The sequence below is a fragment of the Salvelinus sp. IW2-2015 genome, linkage group LG33, assembly GCF_002910315.2.
Source record: "Salvelinus sp. IW2-2015 linkage group LG33, ASM291031v2, whole genome shotgun sequence".
Taxonomy (NCBI): domain Eukaryota; kingdom Metazoa; phylum Chordata; class Actinopteri; order Salmoniformes; family Salmonidae; genus Salvelinus; species Salvelinus sp. IW2-2015.
In genome coordinates this window covers 13,251,175-13,275,718 of record NC_036872.1, presented here as the reverse complement: position 1 = coordinate 13,275,718, position 24,544 = coordinate 13,251,175, and the positions used below count along the sequence as shown (strand labels likewise).

Below are 24,544 nucleotides of genomic sequence, written 5' to 3'. Positions count from 1 at the left end.
GGGACTGACGTGCGAGGCAGGCAGCATGCTCGGTCCCTCAGTTCAGAGAGAGAGGGAGGGGATGCAGATGGTGAGTGAGAGACAGATAAGAGAGCGAGAGCAGCGAGGAGGCGAGAGCTATCAAGCCCCCAGATGGGCAGTGAGAGGGATGAAGGAGCAGAGGAGGAGGGAAGGAGGAAGACCGGGAGGGGAGAGCTGCAGAGACACAAGAGAGAGAGACCGAGGGAGGGAGGTACAATGTGGCAGTGAGAAGGGAAGAGAGAGGGACGAGAGACCAGCCAGATGCAGAACAGAAGAGCCCAAGCGTGCGCACGCCATGCGGCCAGGTACGGCAGAGAGAGAGAGAGAGATGAGCAGGGAGGAGAGAAGACGGATACGAGGCTCACACAAAGTCTCAAGCCATGACAAGGATGAGTGGGGATTTCGCGAGCAGGCGGTGCCTATGCGATGGGGCCTAGTGAAGAGGCGACGATGCGGAGATGCGCAGAGGAGGCAGAGGGAGAGAGGAGAGGGAGGGGAGGCTACATGGGCATGAGAGGGGAGAGAGAGAGAGGGAGGGAGAGAGAGAGAGGGACAAAGGGAGGCTACATGGCAGTGAGAGAGAGGGAGCGAGAGGGAGAGAGAGAGGGAGGGAGGGGCTACATGGCAGTGAGAGGGAGGAGAGAGAGAGGAAGGAGAGAGAGAGAGGGAGGGAGAGAGAGAGAGGGACAAAGGGAGGCTACATGGGCAGTGAGAGAGAGGGAGCGAGCGGAGATGAGAGAGGGAGGGAGGCTACATGGGCAGTGAGAGAGAGGGAGCGAGGGAGAGAGAGAGGGAGGGAGAGAGAGAGGGAGGGAGGCTACATGGGCAGTGAGAGAAAGGGAGAGATATAAATAATATAGATATAAAAAGTATTCACTTTAAAAAGGTATTCTCTCGTATGTATAGGTTTGCCATCCAACCCCAGAGTCTAAGCCTGGTAGCACAGTAGTCACATTATGTATACAGTCACACGACAAAAGACCTAGGGTTGTGTCACAAATGGAACCCTGTTCACCCTACATAGTGCACTACAGAGCAACATGGGACCAGGTCAAAAGCAGTAAACGATAGGGAATAGGGTACCATTGTGGACGCACACCCTACAGCTATAGAACTTCCACACTACACAATGTGACACGAATTAAATGGAGGCAGATGATAGAAACAAATGGAAAACATTCCTTCCCACCAAAAAAACACACTTTTAAACCCCCAAAATGTTTCAGCCTAAACTTTATATTGCTGCCCGTCTTCTTGTGTTTAAGTGACAGAACACTGACAGACCAGACAGGGGAACTTCACAGGAGTGAAGGTGGAACAGAGTGATGACAGAACACTGACAGACCAGACAGAGGAACTTCACAGGAGTGAAGGTGGAACAGAGCGATGACAGAACACTGACAGACCAGACAGAGGAACNAGACAGAGGAACTTCACAGGAGTGAAGGTGGAACAGAGCGATGACAGAACACTGACAGACCAGACAGAGGAACTTCACAGGAGTGAAGGTGGAACTGAGCGTCATACTGTAGGGTCGGCTTTTGTTCCAACCCTGCACTAAAACACACCCAATCAGCTAATCAATGGTCCAGACCCAAAGTGTGTTAGTGCTGGGTTGTAATAAAAACCTTGCACAACCAGGAAGTAACTCTCCAGGAGCTAAGCAGGAAAGTCCTGATGAGTAAGTACAGCTGTGATCTTGTCGGCTCAGATAACTACAGATCAGAGTACCAGCACATGGCTTGAAAATAAATCTGACCAGGCAACAACAACAAAAAAAACGGAGCAAAGGGAATTCAGAAACTGCAGTTTTCAGTAGTTCTCATATTTAAAAAATATATATTTTTTAAAGTGAGTGGAGAATGATTTGATTCTAGTTAGTGCTGCTTGAGACTTAGCGATATTGTACCAACATATTAATGATAGCCCAGTGAAGCTTACTGTAAGAAGTGTACATCTTACCCCTAAAGCCTGGCTGAAGAGTCACCCTATTTACAAATGGCACCCTATTCCCTTTATAGGGCCCTGGATTAAAGTAGTGCACTATATAGGGAATAGGGTGCATTTGGGACACAGCCCTTATCTCTTGCCATGGGCCCGGTCTCCCTATTGGAGAACCGTCCAAGCAAGAGTTTTAAATTAAAAACAGGAAAGACAAGCAACAGTAACATAAAGAATGAAAACATTTTAACACGCAGGTTAAAAACAACCAAACACTTTGGATGATTCCATAGCTATTTCTGTCTTCTTCTCAACGTTACCATCTCTTTGTCCGCGTCCCGAATGGTAACCTACTGCTCTTATAGTCCACTACTGTTGAGCAGAGCAGAAAGTATGGGCAAGTGTGGGCCCAGGTCAGAAAGTGCACTATGTAGGGAAATAGGGTGCTGCCCGGGACACGGACTCAGTCTGTGTCTGGGTATTGTCTCTGGCCCCTGGGGGTGATTGGACCCAGGGTATTGTCCCTGTAGGTGGGACTCATGCAGTACAGCTATACGTCCAGGATCTCGTCGGCCGTACCCCCACATCGTAACCTGTAGCGCCCCGTCCTCCAGCTGATGGTGGGGTCCCACAGGGCCGACAGGAAGATCTGGAYGGTCATGGACTCTCTGATGAACCAGGCTACAGCGTAGTCCAGTTTGGAGAAGGCCGGCGCGCCGCCCTGTGACGTGGAATAAAGGAATATGGTTTCTATCCAGCTACAGCTTTATTCTCCATGTTTCTGTCTCAAGTTACAGGAAGTCGTCGCTAATCGAGTCTCTTAACTTTCAAACTTCTCTGGCTCTAGCTAGCACCGGGCTGTACAGATTAAACCTCTGGCTCTAGCTAGCACTGGGCTGTAGAGATTAAACCTCTGGCTCTAGCTAGCACCGGGCTGTACAGATTAAACCTCTGGCTCTAGCTAGCACTGGGCTGTAGAGATTAAACCTCTGGCTCTAGCTAGCACTGGGCTGTAGAGATTAAACCTCTGGCTCTAGCTAGCCACTGGGCTGCTACAGATTAAACCTCTTGGCTCTAGCTAGCACTGGGCCGTAGAGATTAAACCTTCTGGCTCTAGCTAGCCACTGGGCTTGTACAGATTAAACCTCTGGGCTAGCTAGCACTGGGCTGTAGAGATTAAACCTCTGGCTCTAGCTAGCCACTGGGCTTTACAGAATAAACCTCTGGCTCTAGCTAGCACTGGGCTGTACAGATTAAACCTCTGGCTCTAGCTAGCACCTGGGCTGTACAGATTAAACATCTGGCTCTAGCGACACTGGGCTGTACAGATTAAACCTCTGGCTCTGGCTAGCACCGGGCTGTACAGATTAAACCTCTGGCTCTAGCTAGCACCGGGCTGTACAGATTAAACCTCTGGCTCTGGCTAGCACTGGGCTGTACAGATTAAACCTCTGGCTCTACTAGCACTGGGCTGTACAGATTAAACCCTCTGGCTCTGGCTAGCACCGGGCTGTACAGATTAAACCTCTGGCTCTAGCTAGCACCGGGCTGTACAGATTAAACCTCTGGCTCTGGCTAGCACCGGCTGTACAGTTTAAACCTCTGGCTCTAGCTAGCACTGGCTGTACAGATGAAACCTTCGGCTCTAGCTAGCACTGGGCTGTAGAGATTAAAACCTCTGGCTCTAGCTAGCACTGGGCTGTAGAGATTAAACCTCTGGCTCTAGCTAGCACTGGACTGTACAGATTAAACCTCTGGCTCTGGCTAGCAACTGGGCGCTGTACAGATTGAAACCTCTGGCTCTTAGCTAGCACTGGGCTGTACAGATTAAACCTCTGGCGCTAGCTAGCACCGGCTGCACGTTTTTCTTAGCACTGGCTGTACAGATGAAACCTCTGGCTCTAGCTAGCACGGGCTGTACAGATTAAACCTCTGGCTCTAGCTAGCACTGGACTGTACAGATTAAACCTCTGGCTCTGGCTAGCACTGGGCTGTACAGATGAAACCTCTGGCTCTAGCTAGCACTGGGCTGTACAGATTAAACCTCTGGCTCTAGCTAGCACTGGGCTGTAGAGATTAAACCTCTGGCTCTAGCTAGCACTGGACTGTAGAGATTAAACCTCTGGCTCTAGCTAGCACTGGGCTGTACAGATTAAGTGTGTAAATGTGAAAGCAGCTATTGAGAGCCAGTATAGTGTTAGAAATAGAGAGTACGCCATCTGGTAACTAAACCTGTCTGTGGACCCCTCGAAGCTGGATGTAATCAGAGATTAACCATACCAGACAGACAGACAGACAGCTGTCTACCGTAAACAGACTGTCTACCAGTGTCTACCAGTAGACAGACAGACTGTCTACCAGTGTCTACCAGTAGACAGACAGACTGTCTACCAGTGTCTACCAGTAGACAGACAGACTGTCTACCAGTGTCTACCAGTAGACAGACAGACTGTCTACCAGTGTCTACCAGTAGACAGACAGACTGTCTACCAGTGTCTACCAGTAGACAGACAGACTGTCACCAGTGTCTACCAGTAGACAGACAGACTGTCTACCAGTGTCTACCAGTAGACAGACAGACTGTCTACCAGTGTCTACCAGTAGACAGACAGACTTCTACCAGTGTCTACCAGTAGACAGACAGACTGTCTACCAGTGTCTACCAGTAGACAGACAGACTGCTACCAGTGTCTACCAGTAGACAGACAGACTGTCTACCAGTGTCTACCAGTAGACAGACAGACTGTCTACCAGTGTCTACCAGTAGACAGACAGACTGTCTACCAGTGTCTACCAGTAGACAGACAGACTGTCTACCAGTGTCTACCAGTAGACAGACAGACTGTTCTACCAGTGGTCTACCAGTTAGACAGACCGTCTGTCTGTCTGTCTGTCTGTCTGTCTGTCTGTCTGTCTGTCTGTCTGTCTGTCTGTCTGTCTGTCTGTCTGTCGTCTGTCTGTCTGTCTGTCTGTCTGTCTGTCTGTCTGTGTGTGTGTGTGTGTACCTGGACTCCTCGGAGCTGGATGTAGTCAGAGATGAACCACGCCAGACAGTGGCACATGAAGAAGACCATAATATCCCAGTGGAACACGTGATGCGCCGCCCAGCCAATGATCAGGCTGGCTAGGAAACACTCTGAGATGGGCTCACAGATGGTGGCGGGGAGCATGTTGATACGAAGCTTGGCCCATCTGAGAGGGACACCATAGTAGAAACTGAAGAATTATCCCCAAATGTAGCAGGCCAGTCAGTGGACTTCAAAATTGACTATTAGGAGACTAATACAAAAGTTAAATAAACATGTTGAAATAAACTAGAACAATGTGTTAAACTCAGTTCCTGGAGGGTTGTGTCTGCTGTCGTCTTCACGGATCCATCAAGTCCAAAGAAGAGTGAAATCACACAGACCCGTGTCCCTTCAGGAACTCAGTTTGACACCCCTGCTCTAGAACAATGGGTGTGTGTGACATTTTACATCTCTGGGTCTTCCACTATGGGTTATGGGGACAAACACAAAGCCCCGATGGCTTACCTGATCATGCGGGACTGGAACTGAGCAATCGAATAGGACCCAGAGTTCTGCATGGCTACCTGYGTTGCCATGGAGAACTTCCATCCCCTGTGAGAAAAGGACGGGACAAAAAGGAAACCGTGAGCCTTCAGTTAAAAAGGGGAAGTTCAAGTTGCACTCACTCCCATTGATTGTTAGCTAGCAGTGGTTTGGGTTAAGTTAGCTGGCGTTTCTAGTGTCGGTTTACAGAAAACCGACCGTGGATTACAGTTTGTCCTGGCCTATATTCAGGGTGAGGAACCTTCATTATGGACTTCTCGTTTAACACCTATAGTAGGACCTGGACCTGGGCCTGGACCATAGCCATACACATTTCTTTCTTCAGGGTAGCCCAATTGAGACCATGATCTCATTCCAATGGAAGCGCATCAATAAACCATACCACAGAATGATCAATTACTGATGTTTAGTGGCACAATAATCAATAAAAACAGGCCATCGTGTCGGGGGAGGACGAGAGGCAGGCCACCGTGTCGGTAGCGCTGACGCGTCAACTCCTCCTAGCGCAAACGCGTCAACTCCTCCTAGCGCAAACGCGTCAACTCCTCCTAGCGCAAACACGTCAACTCCTCCTAGCGCTAACATGGAAGATAAAGTAATGACTGCACCTGTCAGCGATAGCCTTCGCCATGAAGTAGTCCTCAGCGATGTATTGAGCGAAGGCGATCAGCCCTCCAGCCTGGTCCAGGATATCTTTCCTCATCAGACAGGACATTCCTGTCACACACTTAATACCTGTCACGTTGGCTGAGATGTAGGAGCGCGGGTGGGACGTGCCAAAGTACACCTGTTAGAAAATGGAGGTAGATTACTGGTAGGACAGATTACTGATCATTTAGACAGGCCTAAGACCCCCAGGGATCATTAACTAGATTCAGCCATGGTCAGGGGGCCGGATCATAATTAACAAATCATTTGTAGACTGCAAATTGGCTGCAACGCGGCCAAACAGATATAATACTTATCTAAAACATAATCACATTACATTTGTATACAATCACAAACTCGGCAAAAAAAGAAAACGTCCCTTTTTCAGGATGGCAACAACAACTGCCCGAGTTACACCAGGAACATACAATGCCTCCATCAGTGCTAAGACTGTCCGCGATAGGCTGAGAGAGGCCTGTTGAGGGCTGAGGACTTGTAGAACTGTTGTGAGGCAGGTCCTCACCAGACATCACCGGCAACAACGTCACCTATGGGCACAAACCCACCGTCGCTGGACCAGACAGGACTGGCAAAAAGTGATCTTCACTGACGAGTTGCGGTTTTGTCTCACCAGGGGTGATAGTCGGATTTGCGTTTATCGTCAAAGGAATGAGCGTTACACCGAGGCCTGTACTCTGGAGAGGGATCCATTTGGAGGTGGAGGGTCCGTCATGGTCTGGGGCAGTGTGTCACAGCATCATCGGATTGAGCTTGTTGTCATTGCAGGCAATCTCAACGCTGTGCGTTACAGGGAAGACATCCTCCTCCCTCATGTGATACCCTTCCTGCAGGCTCATCCTGACATGACCCTCCAGCACCAGTCATGCTGCTCGTTCTGTGCGTGATTTCCTGCAAGACAGGAATGTCAGTGTTCTGCCATGGCCAGCGAAGAGCCCGGATCTCAATCCCATTGAGCACGTCTGGGACCTGTTGGATCGGAGGGTGAGGGCTAGGGCCATTCCCCCCAGAAATGACTGGGAACTTGCAGGTGCCTTGGTGGAAGAGTGGGATAACATCTTACAGCAAGAACTGGCAAATCTGGTGCAGTCCAAGAGGAGGAGATGCACTGCAGTACTTAATGCAGCTGGTGGCCACACCAGATACTGACTGTTACTTTTGATTATTTACACATTATTCCATTTCTGTTAGTCACATGTCTGTGGAACTTGTTCAGTATATATGTCTCAGTTTATGAATCTTGTTATGTTCATACAAATATTTACACATGTTAAGTTTGCTGAAAATAAAAGCAGTTGACAGTTAGAAGACGTTTCTTTTTTTGCTGAGTTTATATATATCTATAATGCGTGGGACTACTTTGGAAAAGATTTTCAAAATCAGCTGATTCGCTGGTGTTTTTAGTCTTCTGTCCATCTCCCCCAAAAATAAGTAAATATTTTTTTTGCTCAGAAAACAATAATAGTAAAAAATAAAGAAAAACCCTTGAATGAGTTGGTGTGTCTAAACTTTTCACTGGTACTGTATGTGTGTTTTTGTTGTCAGGTGTACTTGGGCAAGTTCTAGGGCAGGGTTCCCCAACTGGCGGCCCGCCGGTGGTTTTATTTGCAAATAAATTCATTAAAAATCCTACAATGTGATTTTCTGGATTTTTCCCCCTCATTTTGTCTGTCATAGTTGAAGTGTACCTATGATGAAAATTACAGGCCTCTCTCATATTTTTAAGTGGGAGAACTTGCACAATTGGTGGCTGACTAAATACTTTGTTGCCCCACTGTACATATCGGGATATTATTTTTGACTATATATATAAATGCGATATTGTCAAAACGATATTATATATATATATATATCTCGTTTTGACAATATCGCAATATTATTTGTGTGCTCATTGGCTGTACCTGAACCAAAATCCCAGTATTTTTCCTTCATAGCTTTGTTCTCCATCTTCTTTTTAAATAGGAAGCCAGATTTGTTTTCAGCGTCGACACACTTTCCCTCCTTATGGCTCTCGACAACTTGAACGCGCCTCCGAGAGGAATAATTCTCTCACACAGAACACACCACAACAAGCCGACTAGGTAAACAACAATTCTACTATGGGAGGGGGGTTGTCTGATTTTGTTTTAATAACAACATTGCAGAAATAGTAGCAGTGGAAAGTTAAATCCTGAGTGATGAAATAGAGGCTTTGAATGACTTCACCAGCAGTTACATTAGGCACCGCAGTGCCGTCGTGATACTCAATCTATCAAATCAAATTCAAATATAATGTATTTTTAAAGCCATTTTTACATCAGCTAATATCACAAAGTGCTGTACAGAAACCCAGCCTAAAACCCCAAACAGCAAGCAATGCAGATGTAGAAGCACGTTGGCTAGGAAAAACTCCCTAGAAATTAAATAGACTATTTAGTTCCCTTCATCTGACCATCGGATTGTCAGCAACAGTCATGCAGGTCAGCTCTGTGCCCCCAGCGTAACATAGAAAATACAATATTTGAGAATACATTTATTTTGGGAATATATTTCGTTTCTTTAATTCCTAACATCCTCGCCGCTTCGTCAAAACGCACTGGAGAAGGTCAGAAGGGAGGGACCTTAAACCTTTTCTCAATAGGGGGGCGCTGTTTTCACTTTGTAAAAATTTGTTCCCAAATTAAACTGCCTCGTACTCAATTCTTGCTCGTACAATATGCATATTATTATTACTATTGGATAGAAAACACTCTAGTTTCTAAAACCGTTTGAATTATATCTGTGAGTAAAACAGAACTCATTTTGCAGCAAACTTCCTGTCAGGAAGTGAGAAATCTGAAATCGGGCACTCTGTTCCAGGGTCAGTTTATTAATTTGCATGTAATCTATGGGTCGACATGCACTGCATACGCCTTCCCCTAGATGTCAGTAAGCAGTGAGAATTGGAATGGGGTGTCTAGATCTGAGGCCGAACAAGAGCTCTTGGAACCGGGTGTGCAGTCTTTTCTACGTTCGTCATGACGCAAGACAGACCTCAGGATTGCATTCTGAAAAGCTGTTATAGGCGCTCGATATATCCGGCTCTGATTTTATTCGATATAGGTGTTAAAAACATCATAATGTAGTTAATTTAAACCGAGTTATATCAGTTTATATCAGTATATTGCGATTTTCGGTATTTTATTTGTGCTGCGTTATAGTGAGTTGGACACGTCTTCGCCACATGGCTAATGTTTGCTGCTAATTCCAAAGTTGAAGACGACAATCTACAACCGAGCAACGATTTTTCTGGACAAAGGACAACTTGCACAAGATTCTGATGGAAGCTCATCAAATAGTTAGAACTATTTATGATCTTAATTCGTTGTTCTGTTGAAAAATGTTAAACTATTATTCCGCCATTAATTTCGGTGCGGTCTCGCTTTAACGCACGCTGTTTGTCGTAGTAACGTTAATTTTAAAAATCTAACACAGCGGTTGCATTAAGAACTAATGTATCTTTCATTTGCTGTCCAACCTGTATTTTTTAGTCAAGTTTATGATTAGTTATTGATTAGATTAGGTGCCTCTCCCAAGATTTCTCCCGACATTTTGTTTGCATTTTGGCTACTATTCATATTGTATAACCACAATTTGTGCCGCTAAATATGCACATTTTCGAACAAACCATATATGTATTGTGTAATATGATGTTATTAGGACTGTCATCTGGAAGAAGTTGAGGAAGGTTAGTGAATAAGTGTTTATATCTTTGCTGGTTTAAGAGCATTGTATCAAAGTTATCGCTACGTTGGCTTAGGAAATCGGAATCCGCTCTTCAGATGAGTCTGGGGTTGGCATAATAACATGTAATTGTAGCCTAATATTACAATTGACATTAGTGTTAATCAGACCTGTCATCTTTGTTGTGATCTTTGCTTTTGTAAAATAGCTACTAGCGGTAGAGAGAAAAAAGTCATCTTCCGAAATAATATTGTAAAAGTTGTCTTGTGTGTTGTTTGTTTCACTGTTGTAAGATCATATACTTCTAGTCTTTCAATTTCATTTGACATTGATAGTAAGCCCACTTTAGTGTGCCAGTAAATAATAATTTCATAGTAGTGAAAAAGAAAATGATATTGTTGCCTCCATGCAGAATGGAGTATTTAGAAGTAATTCACCGTTGCTCTACAGCATGAATCTAGAGTGTCAGGGAATAGAGTGTAGCGGAACGACCGGTGATTTCATGATATTTAGTGCTAAGTATTTACTTTGTCGGGCGATGCTAGGGCTATCTAGTCAGCCTTATTACTTGATGAATGGCTGCTCCGATCCGGGATTTATCCCAAGTAAAGTTAAACCTTTCTAGCTAAACCACTGGTAAGAAGAGGGAAAATCAGGAAAGATGAACTAGGTCTATCCCCTACGACGAATGAACCTGCGGCGTAAAACTAAGCGGGAGGAGAACCGGTACACGACTTTCTTAGGTGAAGCGTGAGGCCGCGTTTAGCTTTTACCTGCCAGGTGTCGTTTCGCGTTAGGAACAAACATATGTTCTTTCGATTTTTACAACGTTCATCTGGCAACCTCTATGTTCCTTTTAAGAATAAAGTTAGCCAAATTTTTTGAGTCATTGGTAATTAGTGCTCTCGTGTGTTTCTAGTTGCTTTGGTGAGATTTTGTGATGGTGGCTGCAATGTAAAACTATGATTTATACCTGAAATATGCACATTTTTCGAACAAAACATATGCTATACAATAAATATGTTATCAGACTGTCATCTGATGAAGTTGTTTCTTGGTTAGTGACTATTTATATCTTTATTTGGTCGAATTTGTATTTTTTTTTTTTGTTGTATATTCTATTTACATCTTTATTTGTGATAGCTACCTATGCAGTAAAAAAAATTGTGAAAAAAAAAAGTTGTGTCTTTTGCTATCGTGGTTAGCTAATAGAAATACATATTGTGTCTTCCCTGTAAAACATTTTAAAAATCAGAAATGATGGCTGGATTCACAAGATGTGTATCTTTCATCTGGTGTCTTGGACTTGTGATTTCATGATATTTAGATGCTAGTATTTACTTGTGGCGCTATGCTAGGCTATGCTAGTCAGCTTTTTACTGATGAGGCTGCTCCCGGATCCGGGATTGTGACCAAGTAAAAGTTAAACCTTCTCTAGCTATACACTGGAGAAGGAAGCGAGGAAAGAAATGGCAGAGAAGATGAACTGAGGTTGAAGAGCCCTACTCTACGGACACTCACCTGTTCTAGTGTAGCAGCGAAGCCCTGTCTGTAAGAAACACTCACCTGTTCTAGTGTAGCAGGAGGCCCTGTCTGTAAGAACACTCACCTGTTCTAGTGTAGCAGCGAAGCCCTGTCTGTCGGCCACATAGGGAAGGCCATGGACTAACCCCACCTTCTCCGTCATCTGATAGGCCATATCCGTCAGGGTGTCCGGTTTCACTGGCGAGGGAAAGGCCAATCAATCGTTGTCACCAAAACTTTTACAAAATCAGGCAACTACAGTATTTGAATCAAATAGTAACATGTTTGTAAGTAAAAGCAATCAAAGCCTGATAATCTACAGTTGAAGTCGGAAGTTTACGTACATTGAGTTGGAGTCATTAAAACTCGTTTTTCAACCACTTCACAAATTTCTTGTTAACAAACTACAGTTTTGGCAAGTTGGTTAGGACATCTACTTTGTGCATGACACAAGGAATTTTTCCAACAATTGTTTTCAGACAGATATTTCACTTAATTCACTGTATCACAATTCCAGTGGGTCAGAAGTCTACATACACTAAGTTGACTGTGCCTTTAAACAGCTTGGAAATTTCCAGAAAAATGATGTCATGGCTTTAGAAGCTTTACATGTAAGCTATTGACATCATTGAGTCAATTGGAGTGTACCTGTGGATGTATTTCAAGGCCTGCCTTCAAACTCAGTGCCTCTTTGCTTGACATCAGGCGGAAAAATCAAAAGAAATCAGGCCAAGACCTCAGAAAAAATAATTGTAGACACTCCACAAGTCTGGTTCATCCTTGGGAGCAATATTCCAAAATGCCTGAAGGTACCACGCTTCAGTCTGTACAAAACAACAGTACGCAAGTATAAACACCATGGGACCACGCAGCCGTCATACGCTCAGGAAAGAGACGCGTTCTGTCTCCTAGTGAGTGAACGTACTTTGGTGCGAAAAGGCAAATCAATCCCAGAACAACAGACAATGACTTGTGAAGATGCTGGAGGAAACGATACAAAAAGTATCTATATCCACAGTAAAACGAGTCCTATATTGACATAACCTGATAAGGCCGCTCAGCAAGGAAGAAGCCACCGCTCCAAAAACGCCATAAAACGCCAGACTACAGTTTGCACTTCACATGGGACAAACATCGTACTTTTTGGAGAAATGTTCTCTCTGGTCTGATGAAACTAAAATATAACTGTTTGGCCATAATGACCATCGTTAGTTTGTGAGGAAAAAGGGGAGGCTTTGCAAGCGACCGAAGAACACATCCCAACGTGAAGCACGGGGGTGCAGCATCATATTGTGGGGGTGCTTTGCTGCAGGAGAGGGACTGGTGCACTTCACAAAATAGATGGCATCATGAGGTAGAAATTTATGTGGATATATTGAAGGCACAATCTCCAAGACATCAGTCAAGGAAGTTAAAGCTTGGTCGCAAATGGGTCTTCCAAATGGACAATGACCCCAAGCATACTTCCAAAGTTGTGGCAAAAATGCTTAAGGACAACAAAGTCAAGGTATTGGAGTGGCCATCACAAAGCCCTGACCTCAATCCTAAGAAAAGTGTGGGCAGAACTGATAAAGTGTGTGCGAGCAAGGAGGCCCGACAAACCTGACAAGTTACACCAGCTCTGTCAGGAGAATGGGCCAAAATTCACCCAACTTATTGTTGGGAAGCTTTAGAGTACAAAACTGTGAAGACCAATTAACAACACTATTAAAATTTAAAGGCCAATGCTACCAAATACTAATGTGAGTGCATGTAAAACTTCTGACCCACTGGCGAATGTGATGAAAGAAATAAAAGCTGAAATAATCATTCTCTCAACTATTATTCTGGACATTTCACATTCTTAAAATAAGTGGTGATCCTAACTGACCTAAGACAGAATCTTTACTAGGATTAAATGTCAGGAATTGGGAAAAACTTGAGTTTAAATTATTGGCTTGTAAACTTCCGACTTCAACTGTCAGTCAAAAATCTAGAGCTGAATGTGGAACTCATTCAATGAGATAACAATCGATACTCGAAAAACCACATCAGCCCTAGGGATAAGACACACATCAGCCCCTAGGATAAAGCACCACGATTCAGCACCTGAAGGATTAAGCACACATCAGCCCTGGAGGCAGCACTAGGAGAAACACACATCAAAGCCTAGGGATAACCACTCAGAGTAAGCCACATCAGCCCTGGAATAAAGACCACATCATCCCTGGATCTAAGACCACATCAGCCTGATAAGACACACTCAGCCCTAGGGATAAGACACACATCAGCCCTAGGGATAAGACACACATACTAGATAAACACAGCCCTAGGGATAAGAACCACAAATGTCAGCCCTAATAGACCACAGCCGGTAAGACCATCAGCAGTAAACCAACACTCAGCACATCTCACCGTGGATAAGAACCAACATCTACACAGCCCTAGATAAGACAATAGCCGAGAAGACACACCTCAGCCCAATAGCCTACTAGGGATAAGACACACACTCAGCCCGGTAGCACACGCGAAAGAATCCACACACACTCAGCCCTAGGGATAGACACACCTAAGCCCTACAGGGTAAGACACCACAGCCATAAATAAGGCCAATCGAGCCAGGGATAAGACACACCTCAGCCCTAGGATAAGACACAACTCAGCCTAGGGATAAGACACACCTCAGCCCTATCAGATAAGAACACACCTCAGCCCTAGGGATAAGACACACCTCAGCCCTAGGGATAAGGATACACACCTCAGCCTAGGATAAGACACGACCATCAGCCCTAGGGATAAGAACACCTCAGCCCTAGGGTAATAAGACACCATCAGCCAGGGATAAAACACCATCAGCCCTAGGGATAAGACACACATCACTCCAGACGATAAGGACACACAGCCTACAAGTCGCCTAGGGATAAGACACACATCAGCCCTATCGAAAAGACACACATCAGCCCTAGGGATAAGACACACATCAGCCCTGGTGATAAAGACACACTCAGCCCTACGGATAAGACACACATCAGAGGCCCTCTAGGGATAAAGACATCCACCGGGTACTCACCAGCCTAGGGAATAAAGACACACCTCAGCCCTAGGGATAAGACACACTCAGCCTAGGATAAGACACACCTCAGCCCTAGGATAAGAAACACTCAGCTCAGGGATAAGAACACCTCAGCCCTAAAAGGATAAGAGAAAACACATCAGCCCTAGGGATAAGAACACACATCAGCCCTAGGGATAAGACACACATCAGCCCTCAGGATAAGACACACCTCAGCCCTAGGGATAAGACACACCTCAGCCTAGGGATAAGACACACATCAGCCCTGGTAAGAATCACATCAGCCCGGGATAAGAACCACATCAGCCCTAGGGATAAGACACACTCAGCCCTAGGATAAGACACACCTCAGCCCTAGGATAAGACACACTCACCCTAGGGATAAGATACTATATATGAAAGTAAGAATGCGTACCAAATGGCACCCTATTCCCTATGCAGTGCACTACTTTTGACCAGGGATGCACTATGTAGGGAATAGGGCGGCCATTTGGGACACAGCGTTTGTTTCCTACCTCGTATTCCGTGTCGCAGATCCACACCAGGCCGTGCTTTGCCCCCTCATAACCTGGCATCAGGTTATTAATCTTGGGGTTGATGCCAACCTTCTTCCCTCCTGGAATGGAAAGAAACAATGTCAGCTTTCTGGCCTGAGGTGTCCTAGCCATAACGACTGTGTCTCTGATCGCCAGACTGATCGCCAGACTGATCTCCAGACTGATCTCCAGACTGATCTCCAGACTGATCCCAACTGATCTCCAGACGATCTCAGATCTCCGACTAGCTACTATCCAGACTGATCTGCACTGATCTCCAGACTGATCTCCAGACTGATCTCCAGACTGATGCTATACTCCAGACTGATCTCCAGACTGATCTCCAGACTGATCTCCAGACTGATCTCCAGACTGATCTTCCAGACTGATCTCCAGACTATCTCCAGACGATCTCCAGACTGATCGTCACTGATCGCCAGAGACATTCTCTTAAACCTAAACATTCTTTCACTTCCTTTAAAGCAGAAATCCTTAAAACGGAGAAACTTCCACTTCCTTTTGCATATTTACAACAAAGGAGTCACATCAAACAGCGAACCCTGTCTTTTATCTCTGACATCATTGCACACGCTATAGAAGAGCAGAATATGTACTGCAACTTATTTTACCCACGATGCAACAAAAACAAAAGAAAAGGTGCTGGGGTGAACAGCTGTTTCCTCCTTTAGGATCTCACCTTACGGACAAATAGGATTGGTAGGGTCATCTGTTAAACTAAACTGGACACGCCAAGCCGGTCAGGGTCGTCTGTTAAAACTAAATGGACACGCCAAGCCGGTCAGGGTCGTCTGTTTAAACTAAATGGACACGCCAAGCCGGGTCAGGGTCGTCTGTTAAACTAAATGGACACCCAAGCCGAGTCGGCAGGGTCGTGCTGTTTAAACTAAATGGACACGCCAAGCCGGTCAGGGTCGTCTGTTAAACTAAATGAGCACGCCAACCGTTCCAGGGTCGTCTGTTTAAACTAAAGGACACGCCAAGCCGGTCAGGGTCGTCTGTTAACTAAATGGACACGCCAACCGGTCAGGGTCGTCTGTTAAACTAAATGGACACGCCAAAGCCGTTCAGTCTCTTAACAGACGGGCAGAGAGTATAAAGGTCACACCAAGCCGTTCAGTCTAACAGACGGGCAGAGAGTATAAAGGTCACACCAAGCCGTTCAGTCTAACAGACGGCAGAGAGAGTATAAGGTCACACCAAGCCGTTCAGTCTAACAGACGGCAGAGAGTATAAAGGTCACACCAAGCCCTTCAGTCTAACAGACGGGCAGAAGAGTTTAAAGGTCACACCAAGCCGTTCAGTCTAACAGACGGCAGAGAGTATAAAGGTCACACCAAGCCGTTCAGTCTAACCGAACGGGCAGAGAGTATAAAGGTCACACCAAGCCCTTCAGTCTAACAGACGGGCAAGAGATAAAGGTCACACCAAGCCATCCAGTCTAACAGACGGGCAGAGAGTATAAAGGTCACACCAACCATCCAGTCTAACAGACGGGCAGAGAGTTTAAGGTCACACCAAGCCGTTCAGTCTCTAACAGACGGGCAGAGAGTTAAAGTCACACAAGCAGTTCATCTCTAACAGACGGGCAGAGAGTATAAAGGTCAACCAAGCCGTTCAGTCTCTTACACGAGAGGGCAGAGAGTATAAAGGTCACACCAAGCCGTCAGTCTCTAACAGACGGGCAGAGAGTAAAGGTCACACCAAGCCGTTCTAGTCTTCTAAAACAGACCCTGCGGCAGAGAGTATAAAGGTCACACCAAGCCCTTCAGTCTAACAGACGGGCAGAGAGTTTAAAGGTCACACCAAGCCCTTCAGTCTAACAGACGGGCAGAGAGTTTAAAGGTCACACCAAGCAGTTCAGTCTAACAGACGGGCAGAGAGTATAAAGGACACACCAAGCCCTTCAGTCTAACAGATGGGCAGAGAGTTTAAAGGTCACACCAAGCCGTTCAGTCTCTAACAGACGGGCAGAGAGTATAAAGGTCACACCAATCACTAGGGTTGCACATTTTGGGGAATATGCAGAGGTGGAAACTTTCCGTGGGAATTAACGGGAATATATGGGAATTAACAGAAATATATCCTAATTAATATTAATACTATTTAAAATGTAGATTTTTTTGCATTGGATATTATTTCCATATCATATGGAGACAGAAACATAGACCTTTTACCTTATCATAAGTAGACAATTGCAAATTATTAAATCCTTCCAATATAAATAAAAAAAACTATTTAGTTATGAATTTAACTGTAATTAAATGAGTTGACTCTTCACATTGGATGATTTCACTGAACAACAAAAGAAAGGGAATATTGAATGATCCCCAATGATCCATCGCATCTCCCAAAAACATTTTCAACATCTGTAAAATGATAGTCTAGAAACTAAAGCTTTGGTTGTCTTCCTCTCAGGCTTCCATGTCTTCTCCCTGGACCTCCTCAATGTCCACCTCTTGAACATCAGACTCTGAGGCCTAATCTTCACTGTCACTTTCCAACCTTGTTGAGGATGGCTCAAAAAGCCTAAAATTCGCCCGGATAGACAGTTTTTCAACCCTTGTATTGGTCAGCCTGTTGCGTGTTTTGGTGTGGGTGTTCCCAAACAAGGACCAGTTGCGCTCTGAGGCAGCTGATGTTGGTGGGATTTGGAGGATGATGGAGGTACAGGGGAAAGAGCCTCAGATCCACAAAGTCCCTTCCACCAGGTGGCTGATGAGATATGTTGGCACGACTGCCATTTTGCATCTTCATCCCAAAGCCCTTGGAAGTGTACTTCGCCAGACTATCAAGAACCTTGCCCTCATCCAGGCCAAGGTGGCGAGACACGGTAGTGATGACACCATAGGCCTTGTTGATCTCTGCACCAGACAGGATGCTCTTGCCAGCATACTTGGGATCCAACATGTACGCTGCGGTGTGTATGGGCTTCAGACAGAAGTCTTCACGCTTTTTGATGCATTTCAGAACTGCAGTTTCCTCTGCTTGGAGCAACAGTGAAGTGGGCAGGGCAGTACGGATGTCTTCTCTTACATCTGCAAGCAGAGTCTGAACATCAGGCAGGATGGCATTGTCTCCCTCATTCCGTGCAATGGCTACTGCTATAGGTTTCAGGAGTTTCAGGCTGCTTACCACTCTCTCCCAAAATACATCATCCAGGAGGATCCTCTTGATGGGGCTGTCCATATCAGCAGACTGTGATATGGCCATTTCTTGGAGAGACTCCTTCCCCTCCAGGAGACTGTCAAACATGATGACAACACCACCCCAACGGGTGTTGCTGGGCAGCTTCAATGTGGTGCTCTTATTCTTCTCACTTTGCTTGGTGAGGTAGATTGCTGCTATAACTTGATGACCCTTCACATACCTAACCATTTCCTTGGCTCTCTTGTAGAGTGTATCCATTGTTTTCAGTGCCATGATGTCCTTGAGGAGCAGATTCAATGCATGAGCAGCACAGCCAATGGGTGTGATGTGAGGGTAGGACTCCTCCACTTTAGACCAAGCAACCTTCGTGTTCGCAGCATTGTCTGTCACCAGTGCAAATACCTTCTGTGGTCCAAGGTCATTGATGACTGCCTTCAGCTCATCTGCAATGTAGAGACCGGTGTGTCTGTTGTCCCTTGTGTCTGTGCTCTTGTAGAATACTGGTTGAGGGGTGGACAGGATGTAGTTAATTATTCCTTGCCCATCAGTTCGACCACCCATCAGAGATGATTGCAATATAGTCTGCTTTCTCTATGATTTGCTTGACCTTCACTTGAACTCTGTTGAACTCTGCATCCAGACAATGAGTAGATAAAGCATGTCTGGTTGGAGGGGCACACATTGCCTGTGAGGTGAACCAGTTGCATACACAGCTCACGCAAGACATTCATCAGCATTTCTCTGACTATGTTCCTCCATTGAGTTAAAAAAAACCATCTGATTCCAGGAAGCCCATGAGCTGTTGCTATCGATAAGGTGTCTGATTCATCATTTTCACTTTGACAAAAGTCTCTACTTCTATTTGTCAGAGGTTGCTTGTCGTGAGCGCTGAGGGAACTTTATGCACTTGGCCAGATGATTCTGCATCTTTGTTGCATTCTTCACATATGATTTGGCACAGTATTTGGCACAGTATTTGCAAATGTACACAGCTTTTCCTTCTACATTAGCTGCAGTGAAATGTCTCTACACATCAGGATAGTGCCCGTGGCATTTTCCTGTAAAGATTATTTTAAAAATGAGTAAAAAAAACAAATACAATTCCATGTACAGATAAATAGTTAAGCAGTTAGATGAATCAACTCCTTTGTTAGATAAATGTTTTGAAATGAAACATGTATGGAAACAGGTGAATTAAAACTCCTCAGTTAACCACATGGTAGCAAAAACTAACCAGCAGAAGTTGTTGACAAGTTAGAAATGATTTAAACACACTTTGCTGTGGGCTACTATTTACTAGTTAACATAAAATCTTGAGTTATGTTAGATTCATGGGGATTTTAAGGACATGAAACACACTGCACTCGGGAAAGTACTCAGACCACTTCCCCTTTTCCACATTTTGTTACGTTACGTGCCTTATTCTGAAGAAAAGAAACAAATCCTCAAATCTACACAGATTACCCCAAAAGTTAAAACAAGTTTTTTAGAAATGTTTGCACATTTAAAAATATAAAAACTGAAACACCTTATTTAAATAAGTATTCAGACCCGTTGCTATGAGACTGGAAATGGAGCTCGGGTGCATCTGGATTTTCCTTGATCATCCTTGAGATGTTTCTACAACTTGGGAGTCCACCTGTGATAAATTCAATTGACTGGACATAATTGGAAAGGCACAAACCCGTCGATATAAGGTCCCACAGTTGACAGTGTATGTCAGAGCAAAAACCAAGCCATGAGGTTGAAGGAATTGTCCGTAGAGCTCCGAGACAGGATTGTGTCGAGGCACAGATCTGGGGAAGGGTACCAAAACATTTCTGCAGCATGGAAGGTCCCCAAGAACACAGTGGCCTCCATCATTATTAAATGGAAGAAGTTTGGAACCACCAAGACTTTTCATAGAGCTGGCCGCCCGGCCAAACTGAGCAATCGGGAGAGAAGGGCCTTGGTCATGGAGGTGACCAAGAACCCAGGTGGTCACTCTGACAGAGCTCCAGAGTTCCTCTGTGGAGATGAGAGAGCCTTCCAGAAGGACAACCATCTCTGCCATACTCCACCAATCAGGACTTTATGTTAGAGGGGCCAGACGGAAGCCAAACTTCAGTAAAAGGCACGACAGCCCGCATGGAGTTTGACAAAAGGCACCTAAAGAGTCTCAGACCATGAGAAACAAGATTCTCTGGTCTGATGAAACAAAGATTGAACTCCTTGGCCTGAATGCAAAGCGTCACATCTGGAGGAAACCTGGCACCATCCCTACGGTGAAGCATGGTGGTGGCAGCATCATGCTGTGGGGATGTTTTTCAGCGGCAGGGACTGGGAGACTAGTCAGGATCGAGGGAAAGATGAACGGAGCAAAGTACAGAGAGATCCTCGATGAAAACCTGCTCCAGAGCGCTCAGGACCTCAGACTGGGGCGAAGGTTCACCTTCTAACAGGACAACGATCTTAAGCACACAGCCAAGACAATGCAGGAGTGGATTTGGGACAAGTCTCTGAATGTCCTTGAGAGGCCTAGCCAGAGCCCGGACTTGATCCCGATCGAACATCTCTGGAGAGACCTGAAAATAGCTGTGCAGCGACGCTCCCCATCCAACCTGACAGAGCGTGAGAGGATCTGCAGAGAAGAATGGGAGAAACTCCCCAAATACAGGTGTGCCAAGCTGGTAGCATCGTACCCAAGAAGACTCAAGGCTGTAATCGTTGCCAAAGCTGCCTCAACAAAGTACTGAGTAAAGGGTCTGAATACTAATGTAAATGTGATATTTCTGAATATTTACACTACCGTTCAAAAGTTTGGGGTCACTTAGAAATGTCCTTGTTCTTGAAAGGAACATTTATTGTCCATCAAAATAACATCAAATTGATCAGAAATACAGTGTAGACATTGTTAATGTTGTAAACGACCATTGTAGCTGGTAACGGCAGATTTTTTAATGAAATATCTACATAGGCGTACAGAGGCCCATTATCAGCAACCATCATTCCTGTGTTCCAATGGCACGTTGTGTCAGCTAATCCAAGTTTATCATTTAAAAAAGCTAATTGATCATTAGAAAACCCTTTTGCAATTATGTTAGCACAGCTGAAAACTGTTGTTCTGATTAAAGAAGCAATAAAAACTGGCCTTCTTTAGACTAGTTGAGTATCTGGAGCATCAGCATTTGTAGGTTTGATTACAGGCTCAAAATGGCCAGAAACAAAGACCTTTCTTCCGAAACTCGTCAGTCTATTCTTGTTCTGAGAAATGAAGGCTATTCCATGTGAGAAATTGTCAAGAAACTGAAGATCTCGTACAGCGCTGTGTACTACTCCCTTAACAGCACGGCGCAAACTGGCTCTAACCAGAATAGAAAGAGGAGTGGGAGGCCCCGGTGCAAAACTGAGCAAGAGGACAAGTACATTAGAGTGTCTAGTTTGAGAAACAGACGCCTCACAAGTCCTCAACTGGCAGCTTTATTAAATAGTACCCGCGAAATTCCAGTCTCAACGTCAACAGTGAAGAGGCGACTCTGGGATGCTGGCCTTCTAGGCAGAGTTGCAAAGAAAAAGCCATATCTCAGACTGGCCAATAAAAATAAAAGATTAAGATGGGCAAAAGAACACAGACACTGGACAGAGGAACTCTGCCTAGAAGGCCAGCATCTCGGAGTCCCAAATCCTGTTTTTGCTTTGTCATCTCATTATGGGGTATTGTGATCTCATTATGGGCTATTGTGATCTCATTATGGGGTATTGTGATCTCATTATGGGGTATTGTATTGGAGATTGATAAGGAAAAACATTTATTTCATGCATTTTAGAAACTGGGTTGTAACGTAACAAACGTGGAAAAAGTCAAGGGGTCTGAATACTTTCTGAATGTGCACATATAAAAGTACGTGGACACCACTTAAAATTAGTGGATTCGGCTAGTTCAGCCACACCCGTCGCTGACAGGTGTATAAAATCGAGCACACAGCCATGCAATCTCCATAGACAAACATTGGCAGTAGAATGGCCTTACTGAAGAGCTCAGTGACTTTCAACGTGGCACCGTCATAGGATGCCACCTTTCCAACAAGTCAGTTCGACAAATGTCTGCCCTGCTAGATCTGCCCCGGTCAACTATAAGTGCTGTTATTGTGAAGTGGAAAACGTCTAGGAGCAACAACGGCTCAGCCGCGAAGTGGTAGGCCACAGAAGCTCACAGAACGGGACTGAAAAGCGTATCGATCGTCCGTCCTCAGCTGCAACACTCACAGTTACCTAACACTTACCGAGTTCCAAACTGCCTCTGGAAGCAACGTCAGCACAATAACTGTTTGTCGGGAGCTTCAGGAAATGGGTTCCCATGGCCGAGCAGCCACACACAAGCCTAAGATCACCATACGCACCGCCAAGCGTCGGCTGGAGTGGTGTTTAGCTCACCGCCATTGGACTCTGGAGCAGCGTTCCCTGGAGTGATTTGTTTTTACATTTATTTAACCTTTATTTATCCAGGCAAGTCAGTTAAGAACAAATTCATATTTACAATGACGGCCTACACCAGCCAAACCCGGACGACGCTGGGCCAATTGTGCGCCGCCCTATGGGACTACCAATCACGACCGGTTGTGATACAGCCTGGATGAATCACGCTGGCAGTCCGACGGACGAATCTGGGTTTGGAGGATTCCAGGAGAATGCTACCTGCCCGAATGTAGTGTCAACTGTAAAGTTTGGTGGAGGAGGAATAATGGTCTGGGGTTGGTTTTCATGGTTCGGGCCTCTTAGTTCCAGTGAAGGGAAATCTTAACCCTACAGCATACAATGACATTCTAGAAGATTCTGTGCTTCCAACTTTGTGGCAACAGTTTGGGGAAGGCCCTTTCCTGTTTCAGCATGACAATGCCCCCCGTGCACAAAGCGAGGTCCATACAGAAATGGATTGTCGAGATCAGTGAGGAAGACCTTGACTGGCCTGCACAGAGCCCTGACCTCAACCTCATCTAACACTTTTGGGATGAATTTGAATGCTGACTGCGAGCCAGGCCTAATCGCCCAAAATCAGTGCCCCACCTGCCTAATGATGCTCTGTGGCTGAATGGAAGCAAGCTCCCAGCAGCAATGTTCCAACATCTAGTGGAAAGCCTTCCCAGAAGAGTGGAGGCTGTTATAGCAGCAATGTTCCACATCTGATGGAAAGCCTTCCCAGAAGAGTGGAGCCAATTAAGCAGCAATGTTCCAAATCTAGTGGAAAGCCTTCCAGAAGAGTGGAGGCTGTTATAGCAGCAAAGGGAAACCATCTCCAAACTAATTACCATGATTTTGGAATGAGATGTTCACGAAAGCAGGTGTCCACATACTTTTGTGAATGTAGTGTAGGCTTCCATGTGTACAGTGTCTCATGGGGAACAAACACAATAAAACCAAACGGGGAATTGGTCAGAGACGAGCAACAGAAAAACACTCGGGTGTGCTCAGTGTGCTTTAAGGGATACTGTGAGATTTGGTTGTTGATCTACTTACCAAGAGACAACTCATGGATACCATTTGTTATGTTTTCAGGACTTACATTTACTGTTAGATTAAAACATGGTAATTAGCAGGGGGTTACATTTAGAATAAACTAATGAGTTCCACTTCCTCAGGTGATGAATTAGCACCAATTCATAAGCCTTCGTCATAGTATGATTGCGTAAAATAAAGAGATGAAAGGCAAATTCATTTCTAATTAACAAAAACAAAAAAAAGCCCTATTTTTGACAGTAAAATACAACAAAAATAGCCTAATTGTCAACCCAAATTCATGCCAATCACTGAACTAGGCTGCATATCACACTGTTTTGAATCCTCCATCCAGCGTGGACATGTTAGAAGTACACCGTATATTATTAAACACCATCTCAGTCCTCTACTGCACCTCTTCCTAAAGCACTTGGAATTACTTTACACTGACTTCATTAGATAACGAATCAAATGTATCGATTGTTTGACGCTGCAGAATCTTTTTGGGGGGGTGCCACCGACTGGGGGGGGGGGGTGTCCTGTTTTCAGACAGCACAGTGTGGATTCCCCTGCCTTTCAACAGCACAGTGAGCAAGTGTAGTGGGATCCTTGCCTTTCATACAGCACAGTAGTTGTCACCTTGCATTATCATACAGCACAAGTGTCGAATCCCTCTATTCATACAGCAGGTGGATCCTTGCTTTCAACGCAAGTGTGGATCCCTGCCTTTCATAAGCAGTGGGGATCCTTCTTTCTATACATCCATTGTGACTATCCCCTCCTTTCAGACAGCACAATTAGCAAACCTTCAAGACCATAGTCCAGACACCCCAAAGACAGAGGACCGCCCAAATAAAATCAATAAAACTACCTCTTACAGAAACCTAAAG

General features: G+C 45.1%; 1 protein-coding gene and 1 pseudogene across 1 annotated transcript; both read right to left on the bottom strand.

The window, feature by feature from the left end:
* LOC111958135 (glutathione hydrolase 1 proenzyme-like) overlaps positions 1-24,544 on the bottom strand; it is a 99,429-nt pseudogene that overhangs the window by 59,772 nt on the left and 15,113 nt on the right.
* Positions 681-11,630, bottom strand: LOC111957369 (ceramide glucosyltransferase-B). The gene is made up of 5 exons (XM_023978159.2): positions 11,512-11,630; positions 6,143-6,321; positions 5,496-5,582; positions 4,968-5,154; positions 681-2,683 (listed from the first exon to the last, which is right to left on the bottom strand). Exons 1-5 carry the CDS (start codon positions 11,599-11,601, stop codon positions 2,513-2,515), a joined length of 714 nt encoding a protein of 237 aa, XP_023833927.1. The 5' UTR covers positions 11,602-11,630; the 3' UTR covers positions 681-2,512.